The sequence below is a fragment of the Mobula birostris genome, chromosome 9 (assembly GCF_030028105.1).
Source record: "Mobula birostris isolate sMobBir1 chromosome 9, sMobBir1.hap1, whole genome shotgun sequence".
Classification (NCBI taxonomy): Eukaryota; Metazoa; Chordata; class Chondrichthyes; order Myliobatiformes; family Myliobatidae; genus Mobula; species Mobula birostris.
The window spans coordinates 24,313,643-24,337,765 of NC_092378.1; the positions used below are offsets into that span (position 1 = coordinate 24,313,643).

Sequence of the window (24,123 nt, forward strand, 5' to 3'; positions counted from 1 at the left end):
TCAGGCTATCTTCACTCATCATTCAGTGCTGGTTAGCTTGGGCTTTGCCAGAGCTAATCTTCAGCTGGACAGCATAACTTTCCTTTCAAAACTCACACCGCTGCTCAAAAGTAAGACTGACAAGATCAAAATGCAAGTTATTAGCATGTGAAGAATTAGTTATTAGAGAAATGGGTATTGAATTTGTTTTGTTTGCAAAACAAAGCAAAGCTTGCTAGAAGAACTATTTAGCCCCCATCCTTCTGTTCACATAAATGAATGTTACAACCGTGGATCTTGATCAATTTAACTGAGAATTTTCATTTGTGAATCACATGTTCCTTTTTCACAGAAGAGCCCAAAAACAGGGAAAATTGTAAAGCATGAAAAAACTGAAATTCAAAAGCTGAAATTTTAGCAGATCAAAAGTATTCGTCCCCCTTTGCTCAGTACTTGGTTGAACCACCTCTTGCAGCTATTACAGCCAGTAGTCTTTTTGGATAAGTCTCTATCAGCTTTGCATAATGTGATGGAGCAAGATTTGCCTATTCAGCCTTGCAAAATTGCAGGAGCTCGGCCAGGTTAGTTGGGGAGCGGCGGTGGACAGCAATCTTGAGGTCTTGCCAGAGACGCTCAGTTGGGTTAAGGTCATGACTCTGACTGGTCCACTCAAGGACATCAGTTTTCCTCATCTGAAGCCACTCTATGGTTGCTCTGGCAGTGTGCTTTGGGTCGTTGTCCTGCTAAAAGACAAACTCACCACCCCCACCCCTCCCCCACCCTGCCACCACCAACTTTAAGTTTTCTGGCACAGGCTGGTAGGTTTTTATCCTGGATTTCTCTGTATTTAGCAACATTCATCTTAATATTGACCAGATTTCCAATTTTCCAATCCTTACTGTTGAAAAGCGCCCTCATAGCATGATGCTACCTCCACCATGGCTGACATGCAGTATTAGATTTACACCACATATATGGCATAGTGTTGAGGCCAAAGCGTTCCACTTTAATCTCATCCAACTACAAGACCTTCTTCCACATCTTTACAGTACCTCATAAATGATGCTTTGCAAAGACTTTACAGGAAAGGAAATGTTTTTTTTAGCCAGGGCTTCTTCATTGACACTCTTGCATAAATAACCATTTTGTACAAGACTTTAAAGATTGTGGAGCAAAGAACTTCATCTCCAGTTGCAGCCGCTGACTTCTGCAGCTCAAAGTGACTGCTCTTACAAGTGCTATTTTTCTCAAGTTTAGAGGGGCTGCCTGACTTTGGCAGTGTGGCAGTAGTTTCATCATTTTTCTACTTTTTACAATAGGCTGCACTGAGCTCCAAGGTATGTACAGTGACTTTGAGATGGTCTCATATCCTTTTCCAGATTTGTGCTTCTCTATTGTCATTTCCCATCTCCCTGACATGTCTTGAATGCTCTTTTGACTTCATTTTAGTTTCGTCTGTTGAAAATAACATTTTGTTGGACCTGAGGGGGGAGGGGGGGAGGGAGGGAGGGAGAGAGAGAATGAGAATGAATTTATTCTTATGAATTCATTGAAAACAGGAGATCCTCCAATTTTCAACATCAAAAAATTGGACAGGTTGGTAATGTAAAACAGTATATTGCAGCTGAGGAAAGTTGGTGTAGTAATTAAAAAGGAGATGAATACTTTATCAGCCTCACAATTTTGGTTTTTATGTTTTAGTAATATGTTGACAGGCTTTGGAATTTTTCTTTTGATTAGACATAATGCACAATGTTTTGTTAGATTAGCTCAAAAATCCTACTTCAGTATACAGTATTTTAAATTTAGAAAATGAGACAATAAGATGTGAAAACAGTGACGAGGGCTGAATATTTTTTCAAGGCACTGTACATCATCCAGCCAAAAGCAGGCACACAATCAGAAAACGGAGGAAAGGCAGTATATCACCAAGCATTTCTATCCTTCCATGTGATTAACAACTCAACTGGCTATACCTGCCTTCTCCCCATATCTCTTCATAATGTGGGTTATCAAAGACCTTTCCAGTTCCGTTCTAAGATTAAAAATGGACTCAGCGCCAATTGCACTTTGTAGAGCTAAATTCCAAGGTTCTACCTTCCTCTAGTGTAGAGGTTCCCAACCTGAGGTCCTCAGGCCCCTTGCTTAATGGTATTGGTCCATGGCATAAAAAAGGTTGAGAATCCCTGTCCTAGTGGACTTGTTTCTTATAACACTCTGAAAGGAATGGCTCAATACTTAGACTGTGCCCAGAAGTCCCCTAGTCTGGGTTTTAAAACCCAAGTGGAAGTAATTTGTCCGAAAACAAAACGTTTCATTGCATGGCCAAACCAACGGCATAAGTTAGAGAAAGAAAAATATCAAACATGAAGTGCAATGATCTGACTGTGCCTTGAGAATTGTACTCATTTTGGCTGCCAGATAAAAAGTAAAACATTCAAATACAGAAAAGACCCAGAAGGCCAGTGGCAAAGATCAGAATATTGAGGCAGAATTAGAACCTGACCAGAAATTCATTTTCTGCAAGCACTTTGTCTATTGACACATACCTCATAGGCAGATCCCATAAGGAATCAATGATTTTTCTGAAGTGGGAGATTTTCCATTCTGTGGTGATTCAGCTCCTCTCTATAGCCTACAAAGTTATCTACTTGCTTTTCCTTCCTTCATAGTACATTGATTACTCAACATCAGATTGATATAGAGGCTTAGGGATGATAAGGAAGGATGAGAAAGGGAAGATTGCATTAATGGTCAAGGAGACTATCTTACACTGTAGGAATGTCTTAGAAAACTCCTCAAATTCAATCTTATTGCTAGAGCTCTGGAATAAAAAGGGGTCAATCAATTTGCTGGTATTATACTGCCAGTATAACCCTGCTTGGAGATGATAAAGGGGGAGGGGGGTAATGGCTTCATTGCTCTGTGACAAAATGTCTGGAATTACTGCTTCGTTGGCTGTGGGACTGGACTGCCTGTTCAGGTGAGACTACCTCCTACTGCTGGAAACCTTATGAGATGAAATGAAAAGTGACTATCTCTGTGTCATCCTGAGATGACAGCATCAGTGCATGCAAGTGATTCACAAGGGTGAGGAGCGGGTGGAGGGTAGAGCATGTGTGCTGTAGCCATGACCTAGACATGAGTGCTGCTCTACCACAATTTCTTGATCTATTTTATGGTTCAGAATACTCATCTCAAACACATGACTGAGGTTTTGAATTAATGGATTCCAGATATTTCTGCACTGTCCCTGAGTCCTTGGATCCAAGTACACACCTCTTCTTGTTCAGATCCATTCCTGAGGCTCAACTGAAATATTCAAAATTATTTCCAGTAGCTCCATGCTCTAATGAGCATGCACCCTTTAAAAGCTGATTTAAACTAATTAGAACAGGGCAGTTTCATTGGTACCAGTCATGGTTTACTAGCAGACACCTGACAGTGTACAAATGGAGAAAGCAATGTACTATGCATTCTCAACTTTGTTGTTTGTCCTTAAAAATTATGACTGAATATCAGGCACCAGGATAAACAGAAATGGGCTACCCACACAACGCATCTATTTAAGGCAAAGGGATTTCTAACCCACGAGATTTTCAGCCTGAAAGATGACTAAGAAGTAATTGTATAGGAAAGGATTAATCTGGAATACATTGCGTCAGCCTTTGTGGGTGGATTCAGGGGAATAAATTCAAATTCGGTTAAATTAACGTTCAAAGCTCAAAATAAATGTATTATCAAAGTACATATACGTTACCATATACAATGCTGAGATTCATTTTCTTGTGGGCATACTCAATAACCATAATAGAATCAATGAAAGACCACACTAACAGGACGGATAACCAGTGGGCAAAAGACAACAAAATGTGCAAATACTAAAAGAATCTAAAAGCAGATATAATAATAATAATAATAATAATAATAAAGAAATAAGCAGTAAATATCAAGAACATGAAATGAAGAGTCCTTGAAAGTGAGTCCTAAGGTTGTGGGAAAGTGAAGTTGTCTCCTCTGGTTCAGGAGCCTGAGGGTTGAGGGTAATAACTGTTCCTGAACCTGGTGAAGTGAGTCCCAAGGTTCCTGTACCTTCTTCCTGGTGGGAGCATAAGAGAGTATGACCAGAATGGTAAGGGTCCCTGATGATTGATGCTGCCTTCCTGTGACAACATTTTGTGTACATGTGCTCAATGGTGGGGAGGCTTTACCCATGATAGACTGGGCTGTACCCACTACTTCTTGTAAGATTTTCCATTCAAGGGCATTGGTGTTTCCATACCAGGCTGCGAATCAGCCTGTCAATATGTTCTCCACCACAGGTCCATAGAAGAGAAGTTTGTCATAGTTTTAGATGTGATGTCCAGTCTTCGCAAACTCCTGAGGAAGCAGAGGGGTTGCCATGGTTTCTTTGTAATTGCACTCACATATATGCTGGGCCCGGGTCTTCTGAAATGATAACATTGAGGAACTTAAAGTTGCTGAAGCTGTCCACCACTGATTTCCCCAATGAGACCTAGCTCCTAGACCTCCGGCTTCCTGCCCCTGAAGTCAATAACCAGCTCCCTGGTCTTGCAGAAATTAAGTAAGAGGTTGTTGTTGTGGCACTACTCAACCAGATTTTCAATCTCCCTCCTATATGCTGATTCATCACCACCTTTCATTCAGCCTATGACAGTGGTGTCATTGGCAAACTTAAATAAGGCATTGGAGTTGTACTTAGCCACACAGTCATGAGTGTAAAGCAAGTTGAGCAGGGGCTAAGCACACAGCCTTGTGGTGCACCTGTGCTGATGGAGGTTGTGGAGTTAGATGTTGATGCCAATCTGAACTGACTCACGTCTGTCAGTGAGGAAATCGAGGATAAAATTGCACAAGGAGGCATTGAGGCCAAGGCTTTGAAGCCTATTGGTTAGTTTAGAGAGGATGATAGTACTGAATGACAAGCTGTAGTTGATAAAGAGCATCTTGATGTAGGCATCTTTACTGTGCAGGTGTTTCAGGGTTGAGTGAAGAGCCAATTAAATGGAATCAGCTGTGGACCTGTTGTGCTGGTAAGGCAAATTAAAGCGGATCCAAGTCGCTTCTCAGGCAGGAGTTGATATATTTCAACACCAACCTTTCAAAACACTTCATCACTGTGGATGATAGTGATTGAGGCAGATTAAAACATTCTTTTGAGGCACTGGTATAATTGAAGCCTGCTTAAAGCAGTTGGGTACCTCAGACTGCCGAAGTGAACACTCCAGCCAGCTGGTCGGCACAGGTCTTTAGTACTCAGCAGGTACCCCATCCGCGCTGGATACTTCCCCTGGGTACACCCTCCTGAAAGATGCTCTCACATCAGTCTCAGAGACTGAAATTACAGGATCATTGGGACCTGTGGGTGTTTGTGAAGGTTCCTCGATGTTTTGACAAGGAGGAACCATCAATTAATTATAAAGTAATTTCCAATGTAATGTTAGCACGTGCAGACAGGAAGGGTTTATATCAGAACCTCTGCTGTTATTTAACAAGTAATGCAAATGTTTCCTTATTGAGGAACCAAGATCTCAGGAATGGTCTGTCTCACATTTTAGTATCACATGAGCTGGCGTAAACACTCATGAATTTAACAGCAATGCTGTCAGAAGCAGGAATAGCTTATAGGAAGCTTTATACAGTCATGGGTGCAAATAAGTCAGCTTCAAACAGAGCATATTATATATCACTAAGTGAAAAACAAAAAAGAAAACTAACAGTGTAGGAGGCTGGAGAGGGGAAGGGAGGGCTGGTTCACCGACAAGAGAGCAAACATTTTCCTGCATCGTTAGGAATGTGAGAGGTGTGCTTTTTCACAACCAAAACCAGGGACTACACCTCACCAATCATTAGCATATAGGCACCAATTAAAGCATCATAGTCATACTGTCATTTTTAAAGTACTGCTGTGTGGAGGAAACATCCAAGGGAAGGCAATGAAAAAAAAATTTAAATTGATGATAGTACCCTCACACACTACAAGTCTCAAGTGACTCACTAATGAACTGCTCTAACCAGCTGGTTAATGGTTGCTCAGAAATAATTCTAGAGTGTTTATTTTAAAAAGAGTAATTAGTATGAATTATGATGTATGGGGGTCTGGTTGGTAGATTTATTTTAAATGATTCTGTCAACTGCTCAAGAAAAAGGAAGATGCCACACGGTATTTCAAAGGTTATTTTTTGCTGTGGTGACTAGCCCAGCTCGTGGCCATACAGTGCCGTAGATTCACTCGTTTGCGTCTGTATCTCAATTAGATGCGCTACACACAAGTCATTGGAGCTGGACAGTTACAACCTTACAAGTGATAATGAATCTAACAGCAGAGTAAGTATACATGTTTTCATTGCTGTAAAGAACAAATTTTGTAACCTGCTGCAGCCTTTACTGTTAGATTAAAATGATCAGCTCTACTGAAATGTGCTTGTTCATATATTGTATCAGGAGGCCTGTGACTAGTGGAGTGCTGCAGGGATTGGTGCTGGGTACGTTATTGTTTGTCACCTATATCAATGACCTGGATGATAATGCGGATAACTGGATCATCAAATTTGCAGATGACACAAGACTGGGGGTATAATGGACAGTGAGGAAGGCTATCATGGCTTGCAGAGCGGTTCAGTCTGCTGGAAAAATGGGCTGAAAAATGGCAGATGGAAAATAATATAGACAAGTGTGGGGTGTTGCACTTCAGTTGGACCAACCAGCGTAGGTCTTACACAGTGAACAGTAGGGCACTGAGGAGTGCGGTAGAACAAAAGGATCTGGAAATACAGGTCTATTAGTCGTTGAAAGTGGTGTTACAAGTAGATAGAGTCATAAATAATGCCTTTGTCACATTGGCCTTCATAAATTAAAGTATTAGTACAGGAGGTGGTATGTTGCAGTTGTGTAAGGTGTTGGTGAGGCCTAATTTGGAGTATTGCATGGATTTATGGTCACCAACCTAAAGGAAAGATGTAAAGAAGGTTGAAAGAGTACATTCAAAATTTACATGGATGTTGCTGGGGCTGGAGGACCTGAGCTATAAGGAAAGATTGTATAGGTTTGGATTTTATTCCTTAGAATGTAGAAGATTGAGAGGAGATTTGATAGAGGTGTTCAGGATTATGAGGGGTATAGGCAGGGTAAAGGCAAGCAGGCATTTTCCACTAAGTTTGGGTGAGACTACAACCAGAGGTTGTAGGTTAAGGATGAAAGGCGAAACATTTCAGGGGAACATGAGGAGAAACATTTTTCAGAGGATTGTGGGAGTGCGGAATGAGCTGCCAGCGCAAGTGGTGTATGCGAGCTCAACTTCAATGTTTAAACAAAGTTTGGATAGGTACGTGGAAGGTAGGGGGATGGAAGGTTATGGTCCTGGTGCCAGTCAATGAGAGTAGGCAGTTTAAATTGTTTTGGCATGGACTAGATGGGCTGAAGGGCCTGTTTTATCCTCTTCACACTATCTAGGCCTCTCAAAATTATATGCCTTAATTTAATCTCCCCTCTGCTTTTCCCATTCCAAGCAAATCACCCCCATTTAGCCAACATTCCCTAATAAAACTTTCCATTCTAACAACACTCTCATGATTCTCCTCTGCATCTAATGCTGTTGTATTCATCTTCTAATGTGATGACATGAAAGTGTTATACAATGTTAGAAATGGAGCTTAGCTAGTGCTTTATACAGTTCTACCATAAACAATTTAATCTTTATAAATGCTTTGGCTAATAAAGGTTGCTATCCCATTTCTCTTCTCAACTATCTTCTTTGAATGTCCTGCTACCTTGACAGATCTGTAGACATGCATTCCAAAACCTCATCATCTTCAAAACTGAATAGTTTCTTACCATTTATTGTCCGTTCCTTGTTGCCCTCCTCAAATGCATTATCTTTGAACTGAATTGCTTGTGGCACTTCTTTTTACAGTTGGTCCCTGCTGTCTTCTTACAGCTCACCTTTCATTCTTTCAACCAGCCACTTAGATGAAACCTTTTCTGGCCCATGCCTGCAGTCTGTGGGATGAAGATATTCCCCAGTGCTGTTCAGCAGAAAGGTCTAGTATGTAAATACAGGTTAGCATGTGACCTACTGGTGATGACTCTATAATATCCTTATCTTTTGGTAGAAGGTGAAGATCTCGAGTTTGGGAGGTGTTTTTGAAAAAGGAGCAGTGCATTTCTTGGAAGCCCTTAAGGCAGTCAATGTCCGTCAATCGTCACGGTGGTGGTAGTGAATTCCAACATGGGAATTAGGTTCTAATCAAATAGCTTGCATTTCAGCTACCAAATGGCCTACTCCTGCACCTATTTTCTATGTTTCTATTACCTGGGATGGCAGTAGGTGTTCAGAAAGCAAAAGAGCAGATGCTGGAATTGAAAAACAGGAGATGCTGCAAATATTCAGCAGGTCAGGCAGCATTTGTGGAGAGAGGAACAGAATTAACATTTCATCCAAACTAGACATGTGAGAGAACAGTGGCAATAAATGTTACAGACAAGGGAAATGTGAAAGTTGGGCCTGTGGTAGGGTGGGGCAAGATATTTCAAATGTTACAAATGCCCTCCATGCTGGCTGATAGAGGACTGCCAATGTTGGTTAGTCACAACTCATCTGTAAATAGAGGGAGATGAAACAAAAGTGCTGGAATTTGTGAGCTGCAGAGCATAGCAGCTGCTTAAAGTCTGAAATAAACGAGAATTTAGGAAGTACTCTGCAGCTCAGTAGAAGGGTTTAAAACTGAGTTGATGTTACTGGTGTAGTAACCATGTCTCACAACAGGCCAGTTCAGACATATTTGGAAAGAATGCCTTCACAAAACTGATGAATTCAATAAAGACTGCAATATGCCAAGATGAAAGATGAGGTGCTGTTCCTCAAGCATAACTAGATTTCATTGGAACAGTATGTGATACCTCTTGCAGAAGGTCTGTGTAGGGTGGGGTATCTTGACCACAGTCAGGCAACAAGCAACTAGAAACTCGAGTCACCCTTGTTCTGCCTAACCTGTTGACTATCTCCAGTTCTTATTTCAGTTCCAGCATCCTCACATGTTGAATAGATTAAATACTAGAGAGATTTTGGAGTTGTAGACAAGTGCAATCTATACCATCCCATTCTGGACATGCATTGTAAATGGTGAAAGGCCATAGAGAGTTATAAACACAAAATACTCTGCAGATGCTGGGGTCAAAGCACAAAGCAACACTCACAACACTCTGGAGGAAATCAGCAGGTTGGGCAGCATCCATGGAAAAGATCAGTCAACGTTTCGGGCCGGAACCCTTCGTCAGGACTGAAGAGGGAAGGGGCAGACGCCCTATAAAGAGGGTGGGAAGGAGAAGGTTGGTAGGTTCCAGGTGAAAAACCAGTAAGGGGAAAGATAAAGGGGTGGGGGAGGGGAAGCAGGGAGGTGATAGGCAGGAAGGGTGAAGAAGGAATAGGGGAAAACACAATGGGTAGTAGAAGGAGGCAGAACCATGAGGGAGGTGATAGGCAGATGGGGGAGGGGGCAGAGTGAAATAGAGATAGGAGAAGGGAGGAGGAGGGAATTACTGGAAGTTGGAGAATTCTATGTTCATACCAAGGGGCTGGAGACTAACTGGATGGTATATGAGGTGTTGCTCCTCCAACCTGAGTTTAGCCTCATCACGGCAGTAGAGGAGGCCATGTATGGACATATCTGAATGGGAATGGGAAGCAGAGCTGAAGTGGGTGGCTACCGGGAGATCCTGTCTGTTGTGGCGGATGGAGCGGAAGTGCTCGACGAAGTGGTTCCCCAATCTGCGTCAGGTTTCACTGATGTAGAGGAGGCTGTATTGGGAGCACTGGATGCAATAGATGACCCCAAAAGACTCACAAGTGAAGTGTTGCCTCACCAGGAAGGACTGTTTGGGGCCCTGAATGGTTGCAAGAGAGGAGGTGTAGGGACAGATGTAGCACTTACGCTTACAGGGATAACTGCCGGGTGGGAGATCCGTGGGGAGGGACGCGTGGATCAGGGAGTTGCGGAGGGACCGATCCCTGCGGAAAGCGGAGAGGAGTGGAGAGGGAAGGATGTGCTTAGTGATGGGGTCCTGTTGAAGGTGGCAGAAGTTGCGGAGGATAATGTGCTGGATCCGGAGGCTGGTGGGGTGGTAGGTAAGGACAAGGGGAACTCTGTCCCTGTTGTGGTTGAGGGAGGATTGGGTGAGGGCTGAAGTGCGGGAAATGGAGGAGTTGCAGGTGAGGGTATCATTGATGATGGTAGAAGGGAAACCACGATCCTTAAAGAAAGAGGACATTTGAGATGTCCTGGAACGGAAAGCCTCATCCTGGGAGCAGATGTGGCGGAGACGGAGGAACTGGAAATAGGGAATGGCATTTTTGCATGTGGCGGAGTGGGAAAAGGTATAGTCGAGGTAGTTATGAGAGTCAGTTGGCTTGTAGAAGATGTCACTGGACAGTCTGTCTCCAGAGATGGAGACTGAGAGATCGAGAAAGGGGAGAGAAGTGTCTGAGATAGACCAAGTGAATTTGAGGGGTGGGTGGAAGTTTGAAGTAAAGTCGATGAAATTGACGAGCTCAGCATGGGTGCAGGAAGCAGCACCAATGTAGTCGTCAATGTACCGAAGGAAGAGTTGGGGAGCAGTACCAGAATAGGTTTGGAGCACAGACTGTTCCACATAACCAATGAAGAGGCAGGCATAGCTAGGGCCCATGCAAGTTCCCATAGCTACACCCTTAGTCTGAAGAAAGTGGGAAGAGCCAAAAGAGAAGTTATTAAGTGTGAGTACCAGTTCCGCCAACCGGAGGGGGTTAGTGGTGGTGGGGAACTGGTGAGGTCTATTGTCCAGAAAGTAGTGGAGGGCTTTGAGGCCTTCTTGATGGGGAATGGAGGTGTATAAGGATTGGACATCCATAGTGATAATGAAGCGGTCAGGACCGGGGAACTGGAAGTTATTGAAGAGGTGGAGGGCATGGGATGTATCCCGGATGTAGATGGGGAGGGACTGATCTATGGGTGACAAAATGGAGTCCAGGTAGGCAGATACAAGTTCGGTGGGACAGGAGCAGGCAGAAACTATGGGTCTACCGGGACATTCAGGCTTGTGGATCTTGGGGAGGAGGCAAAAGCGAGCGGTACGGGGTGTGGGAATTATGAGTTTAGCGGCTGAGGGTGGAAGGTCTCCAGAGTTGATAAGGGCGGTGATAGTACGGGAGACAATGGTTTGATTTTTGTTTTGGGGTCCTGTTCCAGGGGTAAGTAAGAGGAGGTGTCAGAGAGCTGCCATTTGGCCTCAGTAAGGTAAAGGTTAGTCCGCCAGACTACTACGGCACCACGCTTGTCAGCGGGTTTGATGGTGAGGTTGGGATTAGTGCGGAGAGAGTGGAGGGCAGTGTGTTCAGAGGGAGTGAGGTTGGAACAGGAGAGAGGAGTGGTGAAGTTGAGACGGTTGATGTCTCGGCAACAGTTGGAGATGAAAAGATCGAGTGCAGGTAGAAGGCCCAGGCAGAGTGTCCAGGAGGAGGAGGAGGAGGGTCGAAGACAGGAGAAGGGGTCATCAATAGGGGGAGGGGAATCCTTGTCAAAGAAGCAGGCTCGGAGACGTAGGCGACGGAAGAAGAGTTCAGCATCACGGCGGGCACGGAACTCTCTGAGGTGTGGACAGAGGGGGAACAAAAGTGAGAATAGAGAGTTAGTTAACCTGAAGGACTCCAGGTTTTACTCCATTCAGGCATGGAGTTATGAGTGTAATTGACGCTTAGGGACATCAGTAATAATCCTATTCTGTTTCATGGAGGAAGATGATTGTTGAAATTAGTTATGTCCTGAGGAATTCATCTGGAAAAAGTCTTGGGGGTCTGAGATGATTGACTCTCCAACGAGAATAATGATCTTCCTTGTGAGATACTGCTCCTGTTTGATAAAGCTTTTTGATGCCATACATTGTTAAATGTCTGATCTCCCTCTGGAATTCACAGAGATTTTCCAAGCTTCAAATAAAGTTATAGTTAGGAGTGCAATCAGGTAAATTTACTTTTACACTTTAGTCTGCATTGTTACTGATTTACATTGTTGTGCCTTAGTGCACAGTATAATGATCTGTATCCTGGGACATATAAACCAAAGAAAGAAAAAATACAAACTACATATTAATGAGCAGGTTATGGATAAATGCTGCTTGTTAGCATTGTCAGAGGCATCTTCTATCACTTTGCCGACAATTGCAAGTTCAACCTAGGATTGTCTCTGACTGTGCACCAACCTATTTTTGGTTGTGTCACATACCCCGTGACGGGTTAAAGAACCAGCAGAAATGGAAAACACTTTGGAGTCCAGTATTGCTATTAACTAATATATTTATTGGTAACTATGCAATACAGTAATATAAATGCAGATATTACAGGTTAGCAATGATTATATATAAGTAAGTATATCAATAAGTGTGGAAATATATGAAAACCAAGCTTCTTCAAGCCTAGGGGTAAATAGATAGTCTTAAGACAATGAGTAAAGTTCAGTTCAGTTCGTGGTGTTGAGTTGAGTAGTGATGGAGAGAGAGAGAGGGAGAGATTTGAGTCTTGAGATGAGCTGACGCTGTCAGTCTTCCCGTTGTCCTCCAAAATCCTTTAAAAGTCACTGACTGTGACCACAACAAAGGGGATCGTTCTTCTGTGGTGGAGCTATCAACCCAGGCAAAGGTTGGACACATGGACAACTCCCCACCGGTCACTCCTTTCTCTCACTGCAAGAGCCACTGATCGATCCGCCTGATCAATCCTCCGAAAACCCACTTTTTCTGTGGGCACAACGAAGTTCATTCAGTGTCCAAAAACATATGCCTGAGGTCTATCATCTGACCTCCTATTTATCTCACCATATGAGTACTAACTGTCATTCAAATAACTCCTCCCACCTCTGTCTGTGTAAGAAATGTACAAGCAGACAATTTCCTTGGGAAGTATAAATATACTCCTGAGAAACTATAACATCGATTGTCCATCAAATAATGCCGCCCTTAGTCACCATAGCGACTTACGAGCTGCTCGATGCTTCCCCTCTCCAACTCAGCAGAAATCCAAAAATTCCTCCTCGTGCCTTAAAGTGACAGTCCAAAAGTTAGTCTTCACCTCTCTCTTTCTTTCTCTCTCTCTTTTCAAAAGCACAGTTCATAAGGGGTAATCCAGCACAGTTCATAAGGGTAATTCAGGACCCCATCACAGTTGATTTTATTTTCCAATATCCCAGGTATTTTAATTAACAGAAGGAGAAGTTTAATGAAAGGCATTTGCAACTGGAGGCTCATGTAAATAACGATGTCCTGAAGAAAAGAATGGAACATAGTGTTTGTTTCCTCTTTGACTCCAAAATTTAACATATTCACCAATATTTATGCAACTTGAGGCACAGTTGTTAAAATTCCGGGAGTAACTTTGCATTGATTTTACACTCATGTCCCTGCAGTACATTTGCACGGTGCAGACCTTTAGCTGAGAGAAGTGTTTAAATGAGCTGAGATGAGCTGGTTTCAAGTATCATTAAACTTTAAAGATTCGGAAAATAAAAGCAAGATGCAGCATTCACGCAGATTTTATGTAATTCTTTCTTTCCATTTGGATGATGACAGGGTGCAAATATACAGAAAGTATTAAAGTAACTTATTTGCATATGTCCATTTGTACATACTGAATGTCTGACCTGAGGCCCTTATGTAAATCACCTTTATATCGATGACTAATTGTATTTTTGCTTGCAATAATTATTTTGGCTATTTGCCTGTGTATTTCATTGCTATTCCTGCTTTGACCTTGGCAAAACAATTTTGCTTCTGGCTGTTAGTTATTAATTTTATTTATTTATTAACAGTTTTTAAATTCAGATTTATCACGCGTACGTAGAAACATACAGTGATATGTGTTGTTTGCACTAACAACCAACACACCACCTTCTCCAGAACATCATGGTACAATTCTACGCAGCCATCATAGAAAGCATCTTCACATCAGCCATTACTTCTGTTTTGGTGCACAGAAATTAAAGTGAACTGTCAGGACAGCAGTAAAGATCATTGGCTGTAGTCTACCTTCACTGCAGGACTTGGATATGTCCAGGACAAAGAATTGGGTGGGATAAATCTTTGCAGATTCTACCCACCTAGGAAACTGCCCTTGTCAAAAGCTGCCTTCTGGAAAGCAATATAGAGCTATGAAAACAAAGATTTCCCACCACCTTAGAAGCTTTCTCCCCCCAAATGTTAACCTAATCAACCATTCTAGTTAGAACCCCCATCCTCTCCATTTATTATCTCGGTCACTGTATTGTAAACACTTTAAACCACATTTTATAATGCTGTTTACATTGTAAATACATGTTGGTGTTTATGTATTTCTGCACATTTTATTTCATATCTGTACTTCCAACTTTATATAATTCCATATTCTGTATAATTGTTGAGTTTTGCAAGAAGTACCAACACGGCACAGCAACGTCCTAATACGTGTCAATGTTTATGGCGAATAAAGATGATCCTTGATCCTTGACCTAAGTGTATGCTGGTGCCAACATAGCATTCCCTCAACAACAGCAACAAAACAAAATATAAACAGCAAAATAGGACCCTTTCCCACATCCCCCACCCACTCACACACATCCAACCCCAGGACAGGCCGCCTCTGGGCCTCCAGTCTTTGCTCCTCTGCTTCCGGACTAGCATAGACCTTTGTCACAGGACTCATTGACCTGGGGTGGGGGTGTTACCAGCCATTGTGGGCATGCGGTTTAGGACCTCTGACCTAGGACTTACCAACCAGGGGAGCGCTACGCCCCATCTTCAGACCTTGCTGACCTGAACTCTGGCCTCGACTTCTGAACTTGCATGGACCTCCGACTCTGGGATTCGCTGACCTGGGGGTCACTGACCTTAGTGCCTCCTTTCCCTGGCCATTTCCCCGTCTCTGTCACCATGTTTGTCTGAATAACCTGTTGCATCTTTCATACCATAGTGACATATTGGTGCTCTTCTCAGTGGATATCGATAGGCAACACTTCCTTTTTCAACACTATTCCCACATCCACCGAGTCATTCCACGGAGATGCAGCACAGAGCGTCATAGGAAGTCATTCCTGCCCGTGGCCATCAAACTTTACAACTCCTCCCTTGGAGGGTCAGACACCCTGAGCCAATAGGCTGGTCCTGGACTTATTTCCTGGAACAATTTACATATTACTATTGTGACGAGAACACACGTAGATAAGATGTTATCTGTCCTGTGTGATCAGCAGTTGGTCTGCCACCTGTCTTCAGGAGAGAGAGAGAGATAAGGAAAACAATGGAGCAGTATTTGGAGATGTGTAATGAAGGGGGAAGGAGAGCTGTCGGGAGCGGGTCCCCCTTTGAACCCTGAACTGTTTGAAGTGATGGACAGGCGATACCCCAGCAGGGGGATAAAAAGGGACACGTTCGCTACGGCAGGACACACACGACACCCGAGGTAACGAGACCCTGGAAGCGGTGCGCCTCTCACAAGTCGGTGGGAAGCTCTTGGACGGCTGATCGCGAGATCAGCCTTAGACGCTCAGGGTGGAAAGGCACGATCGGCGGGAACCTGGTGTGTGTCCACCCTTGCCTGGGTGCCAGGTTCAGCGCAGAGAAACGGTCGTATCTGGAAACGGAGGGGTCACGGTCGGTGACCTCAGATGACATCACAAAGGGCTCGCCTGAAAGCTGACTGCGAAGGTCTATGTGTGGAAGCTGTGTTGAATATTCATTCGTTTTGCTCTCTCTCCTCCCCCCCCCACTGTCCATCGCCATGGCAACGATTACTGCGAACTGAACTAAATTGAACTGGACTTTGTGTCACTTTGAAACTGGTCATTTACCCCTAGACGACGATAGAGCTTGATTAATCTTGTTATCTTAATTCTGTGTACATGTGTGTTTATCATTGCTGAACTGTTGCATTTATTATCCTTTTTTGATTAGAGTACTGTGTTGCTTGTTTCTTTAATAAAACTTTCTTAGTTCTAGTAATCCAGACTCCAACTGAGTGATCCATTTCTGCTGGTTTGGCAACCCAGTTACGGGGTATGTAACACTATATAACTATTTATGGTTTTATTACCATTTAATTGTTTATGGTGCAACTGTAACGAAAACCAATTTCCCCCGGGATCAATAAAGTATGACTATGACTATGAATATATCCCTTGATTCTCATAAGGTCAAGAAGTCTGTTGATCTATGAATGAACGCAATGACTGAATCTTCACCAATACATAGACTACTGCAAAAGTTGATTACTATTTCAGTGAACAAATTGCTCTTTATCTCAGTTTTTCCCTTATTCTGAAACACAGTCAGTGGAAAAATCTTCCATGCATCCCTGGAAACAGCTTTTTCTGAGCTCCTTCTATATCAAATAAATTCCTTTTCAGATAAAGATATACCACAAGCCAAAAGTGAGACAGCTATATTGCGACAGTTAGAATTGTGCACACAAGCCAGTGCTATGTCCCATGCAGGATCTAACCATCAACACAAACATATGTCTTGATTTCCAGTATCACAAAAAGTCAATATTCCATATCCATTAAAAAAATCATTACCTAAGAATAGTTAGAAGAGCAAGAAGTAGAAAAGGTAGGTACCCTCAAGGGAAATGGGGAGAAGGCAGGAAATTGGGACTGAGACAGAAATGTATTAGTGATGATGAAATGGTGGAGCAGACTCAATGGGTTGAATGGCCTAATTCTGCTCCCATGTCTTAAGGTCTTATGGTCTAAAATATCTAAAATGGGTAGTACAATGCCGAAAAATGCAGATCTACTGAAAGATTTGTGAGAATAATGGCAAAGATTAAGTCTAATAAACTTCAAAATTTACTCCGAAGTAGGATCTGAAAGCCACTTCTTTGAGTGGAGGGAATATTTTCTGTGTTTCTTGTATTGAAATGAACAACGCTTCCCTTTCATATTTTACTGATCTGTGAAAATTTATGTTAGCTTCCTGAAATTACAGAGGTAAAGGAGTTTGTCCAAATTACATGAGATAATTGTACTAAAATACTTCTTAGAATTATTAAGCATTCTGATTGAAGATAGTGATTGATTTTAATAGTTATGAAGCACACACCAAGTGAGTAACAAAGATTTACAAGTTGAGTAGTGTGAGTGGAATCTACCAGTCAGCAATGTAGTAGGGTAATAAGTAAAGTCTAATAGTTCGTTTACTCATGAGATACAGTCACACGGGCTTTCCTCATAAACTAATCTCCATTTTCACTCGGGCCTATGAAATACTAGTGCACCTGATTCATTTTGCAGTTTACAAAGGGGATAACAGATTTCCAGTACTTGACTAACCAAAAGGATGCTGTCACTTTGGTTGATGAGGGAGAAAATGCTCTGAAAAATTTATAACACTATTTTTCCATAATGGAGTGTGTTATTTAGAAACGTTGTGTATGATTACCAACCAAACCATCTGTTATAACAGAAAGTGAAAGGTTAATCAAATTCATTAATTTTGTTGAGATGAGTTATTCATGTGGAGTTTGAAGATTGAGATTGAAAACACAGTAAAGGTAGAGCATGATATTTATCCACTGATATGGTCTTAAAACATTTCATACTTAAATGAGCATTTTCATAACCTGCAAATTGAAAAATTTGCTGCTGCTTGTGTTTAGGATTTTTACTACTCGACAAAATCAAAGCAGTTTAAGCCATTTGGAGTTTATACCTTTATTCCATCTGGTTAGCCTCCAACCTGATAATATCAATGTCAATTCATCCTATAATTAAAAAGAATTCCCTCCCCCTCCACTCTTCTTCTTTTCCCCACTCTTACCTCTGGCCTCTTACCTCTTCTCACCTGTCTATCAGCGCCCCCGCCCCCTTCTCTTTCTCCTATGGTCCACTCTCCTAGCAGATTCTCTCTTCTCCAGACCTTTACTTTTACTACCCTCCTGGCTTCATTTTTCATCTTCGAGCTATCCTCCTCCCTCCCCGCTATCTTTTTATTCTGTCATCTTTCCGCTTCCTTTCCAGTCCCGCGGTCTTGGCCTGAAGCGTCAACTGCTCATTCATTTGCACAGATGCTGCCTGACCTGCTGAGTTTCTTCAGCATTTTGTATGTGTTGCTTTATACCTTTAAGTTGAACAGTAGTTTATTATATTTATTACAAAAACTTGTCTTTATATAATGTATAAGCTTATAATGCCAAAATGTTTTACAGAGGTGTCATTAGACATGGTAAGCCAAAGGAACAAGTGTTAGGAGGGGAGACCAAAAGCTGAATCCAAGAGGTGGATTTTGAGGAGGACCTTAGAGAAGGAAAGACAGAAGGAAGTAGGGTATAAATTCAGCTAAAGACATGGGCTGCAATGTGATGGGAAAAGGAGAAGCGAAAACACAAAGTAAGATAGAATAGTAAAACTGAAAGAAAGCACAGAGAGAATGGGGAGACGATTGGGGTCAAACACAGTTGATACTTATAAACTGGGGCATTGGAAAATAACTTGCCGTGGATTAGACCGTTCTAGCAATATTTTAGTGAAATTATATATCTAACGTATTCTATGCATGTTGAAAAAGCGATACTAGAGGGAACATTATTAATATTAAAAGCTCTAGGAAAATAAATAATGACAGAGCAGCCAGACAGTTAATGTGATTTTATATTGAAAAGTAGGGAGGCAGGAAAAGGTCCAGTGGGCCAAACGAATTCACGAAACTGGAAGAAAAGATAATGGAATCCTTACTCAAAGATGTTACGGTGACGCATCTAAAACTGAAGGTGTAAATCATCACAGATTTCAACATGAAGGCCCTTGCATGATCAGCCTTCAGATTCATGAAGAATAAAATGATTGAGCAAGGGTGATGTAGTAGATGCAAAGAATTGGATTTCCTAATTGTCTTTCATAGGATACCAGCTAGTAGATACTAGGGCATACAGAAAACAAAAAGTGTGCGATGAGGCTAAGAGTCGTGGCCCAGTCTGGCAAAAGTCGGGCATTGTGAATCAGTAAGACAAATTGCTTGGAACTGCATGGTTCACCACTTACATAGGAGGTGACAAAATTTGTAAGGAGAATAACAAGATCATACAATTCAAAGGAATCTGCTGACACATGTACATAAAGACAATGAGAAGTGGTGCAAGTTCATTTATGAAAACACACGAAGTTGGTACAAGAGAGATTATAACCACCCAAAGTGGCTTGACGAAGATCTTTGTAGATTTGATAAATATTGGAAAAGTATAGGGTCACCAGAACCAGGAGCCATGCCCATTAGGTATGCATTAGATCACCATTAAAACCTATGGAAAATGCTGAAGACAGAGATTAAAATACGGAATTCACCAGCACAAGTAATAAATAACTGACACAACATCATTTGAGGGGAAGTTAGCTAAACAATTAAATATAAGAATAAAGAAAGAGAGGAACTAGTTCAAAAAAAGTGTGAAGAAGCTTTATAGATAAACAATCTCTGTAAACTTGTCTATTAGAAACCAATAGCATTTGGCTAAATAAAATATATCTATGCTGTCAACACTTTCAACATGTCGACCTTTAATAGGTACTTTAATTTTCTCTTTTGGTAATATCTATGTTCAGCTTCAATTCTTTAAGCTAAATACAAGTCATCATATTGGTGTGCAATGCTAATTTTCAAAGCAATATTAATATTTGACAGTTAATTTACTGGATATGTTTAAAACTGAAGTAGACAGATTTTGGCCTTTCTGGGAATGGAGGACCATGGGGAAGAGGAGGGTGGAAACAAGAGCAAGAACATGATCATATTAGCCACTAAAGAGCAGGTTTGAGTTCTTGCTGTTTCTATTTTTCAAGTTCTTGTATTCTTATTCCAGTTTTTAACTGACACCTAGCTCATTAAATTTTGTTTACTTTACAAATTACATATTGTTACTGTTCTTGAATGCAGAACTACCTAATTTTGCAAGGAAGAATATCAACTTGATTCCAGCAGAATAAATTTCACAATTTCACCAATGATGATCATGAACTAGGCACCTGAATAGATGAGATTATGAAGTTAAATTGAAAATTCTCAGACCACTGAAACAGTTTTATAGATTTGCAATAATGCTTAGTTTGAAGAGGAATTTTTATCCTGTAATGTATGAAGTGTATGATAATTACTGTCACAATGTGTGCACACCAGCTGTTGCCATCTTATGATTGCAGAGGCTTTCATCAGGTACTAGTTAATTTTTTTTTGCAAGCCTTTTTCTATTAGACTGATGTTTAATTCAGGAGCCTGCTGTACTTTGCATACCTATCATTTACTGTATTATCTGGGGTGCTACCATTCTGATGTTTTTATCAGACAGGGCTAAAAGGACTCATTAATAATAATCTAAATCCATCTGCATAACCCTGTATCTGGAATTGTTATCATTCTTGGTTGGATTATTGTTTAGCTCTGTGGAAATGAAGTGGCTTTTAAATATATTTTTTGAAGTTTAAAATTGTTTAAACACATTTTAAAAAGTGATATTTATTTTTATGTGGGAAGATGCAAATTTCTAAGAAAAATCTGGGTTATGATTTAATTTTTATATTTGAAGAAATAAGTATAGATGGAGCCGACTACTGAATTTTTTTTCACACCAACACATAATATGGAACATAAAATCCTGCAACAATTCCTTGACAGTTTTCAAGACGTATTTCTGCACAAGAAACAGTTGAACACTCTATCATCCTTTGCCCATCTCTGAAAGAACTATCGATTGTCTTTACCCCGTACTTCCACCAAAGTGCCTGTTATCCAAGTATTGATCTACAACTTGGATGAAAAATTTAGTTTCACTTCTCCATTCCTTTTCTGTTAAGCTTCAATTTGTACATTTTGTTACAAACCCACTGGCCAGTGACAATATTTTCTTATTTGCCTTACAGCTTTGTATAATTTTGACTCAACTATTCTCCTTTTGCTGGCAGTTTGGAAGAAAACTTCGTCAGTAATCCTCATAGACCATCCAGCTCATTATTTCTGTGGCTGTGAATTGTAATGCAGAAATACCAATCATGCTGGGTGTCAGATGCCGCTGTGCTAAGCAGAGAGGCTAGGTAATTTCATATCTGACCCGTCAGCTTTACACTAGTTTGGACTGGCTTATACAGTGCATTATTGGCTTGAATGGGGCTAACAATCTGAAATAAAAGTGTAGGTGCAGATAAATAGTTTGGTTCATACCCTTTATGTTTATTAATGTTAATGGTTCTACTTAACATCAGATTGAATTCCTTTCAGAAGGTCATTGGGATGGTAACAAGCAAGCCATTAAATTCCACCACCTAATATCTAGCTGCCATTCTAGGGCCCCTCAACTCATGGGACAGCCAAGCAGGGAGACCCTGGGGTCCATGGGGATGAGTGTCGGGATGGACAAGCTGTGACATTTCCTGGATCAGGCACCGTAAAAGCTTTTAGCTTTAAAGAATAGCAGACTTATCTATAGCTTTGCAAATTAACCCTTTCAGAATGATATTATTCTAGAATACAAGACAACCGTGAGAATAAAGGTCAAAGTAATTTTATAATCAAAGTACGTATATGTCAAAATGAATATCCCGAGATTCATTTTCTTGCAGGAATTTTCACAGTAGAACAAAGAAATACAATAGAATCAATGAAAAACTACACGTAGACACTTACAAGCAACCAATGCACAAAAGACAAACTGTGCAAATAAAAAAATAAATAAAAAGACCCATTAATTAATTCATTAATTAATTAAAATTCTGAGAACTTGAGTTGTAGAGTCCTTGAAAGTGAATCCATAGATTGTGTTCAGTGATCAGTTCAGTGGTGAGGTCAGTGCATTTTCCTGTGCTGGTTCAGGAGCTTGATGATAGTAACTGTTCCTGAACCTAGTATTGAATTGACTTTATTTCTTACATCCTTCACATACATGAGGAGTAAAAATATTTATGTTGCATCTCCATCTAAATGTGCCATGTGCAATCATAGTAATTTATAATATAGAACAGTTAATGTAATATAGAATACACTCACATCAGCATGAGTTCATCAGTCTGATGGGCTGGTGGAAGAAGCTGTCCTGGAGCCTATTGGTCCTGCTTCCTGGATGGTAGCAGCTGGAATAGATTGTGGTTGGGATGAATTGGGTCTCCAATGATCCTATGGATCCTTTTTACACACCTGTCTTGCAAATGTCCTGAATCATGGAAAGTTCACAACTACAGATGCGCAGGGCTGTCCGCACCACTCTCTGCAGAGTCCTGCAATTAAGGGAGGTACAGTTCCCATACCAGGCAGTGATGCAGCCAGTCAGGATGCTCTCAGTTGTGCCCCTGTAGAAAGTTCTTAGGGTTTGGGGGCCCATACCAAACTTCCTCAACTTCCCATACCAAACGTCCTGACGAAGGGTCTCGGCCTGAAACGTCGACCGTACCTCTTCCTAGAGATGCTGCCTGGCCTGCTGCGTTCACCAGCAACTTTGATGTGTGTTGCTTGAATTTCCAGCATCTGCAGAATTCCTGTTGTTTCCTCAACTATTGTGCCTTTTTCACCACACAGCTTGTGTGTACAGACCATGTGAGGTCCTCAGTGATGTGGATGCTGAGGAACATAAAGCCGTTTACCCTCTCAACCCCAGATCCATTTATGTAAATAAGGGTTAGCCCATCTCCATTCCTCCCGTAATCCACAAACAGCTCTTTTGTTTTTGCTACGTTGAGGGAGAGGTTGTTTTCTTGACACCACTGTGTCAGAGAGATGACTTCTTCTCTGTAGGCCACCTCGTTATTGTTTGAGATAAGACCAATCAATGTGATGTCGTCGACAAATTTAATTAGTATATTAGAGCTGTGGGTGGCGATACAGTCATGGGTATACAGGGGGTAAAGGAGGGGACTCAGTACGCAGCCCTGAGGGGCTCCTGTATTGAGAGGCAGAGGGTTGGAGGTAAGGTAGTCCACTGTTACCACCTGCTGGTGATCTGACAAGAAGTCCAGGATTCAGATGCAAAAGTCAGGGTCAAGGCCGAGGTCTCTGAGCTTCTTGTCAAGCCTGGATGGAACTATGGTGTTGAATGCTGAACTGTAGTCCAAGAACAGCATTCTCACATAAGCATCCTTCTTCTCCAGATGTGTAAGGATGGTATGTAGAGCAGTGGCTATTGCACTGTCTGTCGATCGGTTTGTGTTGGTAGGTGAATTGTAGGGGGTCTAGTTTGGGTAGTAGCAAGCTGCAGATGTAATCCTTGACCAGCCTCTCAAAGCATTGGCTTATTATTGAGGTGAGTGCAAAAGGAAACCAGTTGTTCAGGCATGTTACCTTGGTCTTTTTTGGTACAGGGACAATGCTGGATCATTTGAAGCAAGAAGGCACTCTACACTGGGAGAGGGAGAGACTAAAAATATCAGTAAATGCACCTGCCACACCAGAGTGGTGCTGGTATAGGATCTAAGGAACTAATACAGTACTGTGTTTGCGCTCAAACGTAACAGATTTTAATGACTGGTTGGCTTCATGCAAGGACACTTTAAAAGTGAAATTTGATTTCCTACTGTTTGGTAAATTACATATTCATCCGCTGGTACAGCAAAACACTCAATTGTTCGATTTTTAAGATATAAAGGATCAAAATTGTTAATTCATCCCAATATGATATTTATTAAATCTGTGTGTGTCATTGTTCACTCAGAATGGGCTTGGATGAAGCTGTGTAAACTGTACCATCAAGGACAGGTTTACATTTAACTGTAAGGATCAGATGTATGACAGCATGGTGTACTGTGCTGGCCACAGAATAGCTGGTACTCATTTGTCTTGTGTCACTCTTGGGCATGGCATTTGAGTTAACAGGTTTACTAGCCAGGTTTTATTATATGTAGTCTCCATCTATTACATATATCATTTTATTATTTACATTACACTATGTATTTGTGTAAAAGCTAGCATTACGTGGATGTTAGTGATTTTGTATCATGGCCCAGTAACGTCCACATCAGGGTCTTCATTGGAGTTGGACAATCCACCCCAGGGGCGCATGAAAAGAGCTACTTTTTAATCAGGGCAGCGATTTTGAAGGCAGGGTTTCGTGGCAGCTTTTCTGAGTTGAGGAGTGACCAATCAGCAGGAGGGATTCAT

General features: G+C 41.5%; 1 protein-coding gene across 1 annotated transcript in view; it reads left to right on the plus strand.

Moving 5' to 3' along the window:
- immp2l (inner mitochondrial membrane peptidase subunit 2) overlaps positions 1–15,897 on the plus strand; it is a 568,918-nt gene extending 553,021 nt beyond the window's left edge. The window contains exons 6-7 of the mRNA XM_072267627.1: positions 6,258–6,327; positions 14,969–15,897. Of these exons, the coding sequence (XP_072123728.1) occupies positions 6,258–6,308 (51 nt within the window). The 3' untranslated portion in view covers positions 6,309–6,327; positions 14,969–15,897. The remainder of the gene's footprint in view (positions 1–6,257; positions 6,328–14,968) is intronic.
- The last annotated feature ends 8,226 nt before the right edge of the window (positions 15,898–24,123 follow it).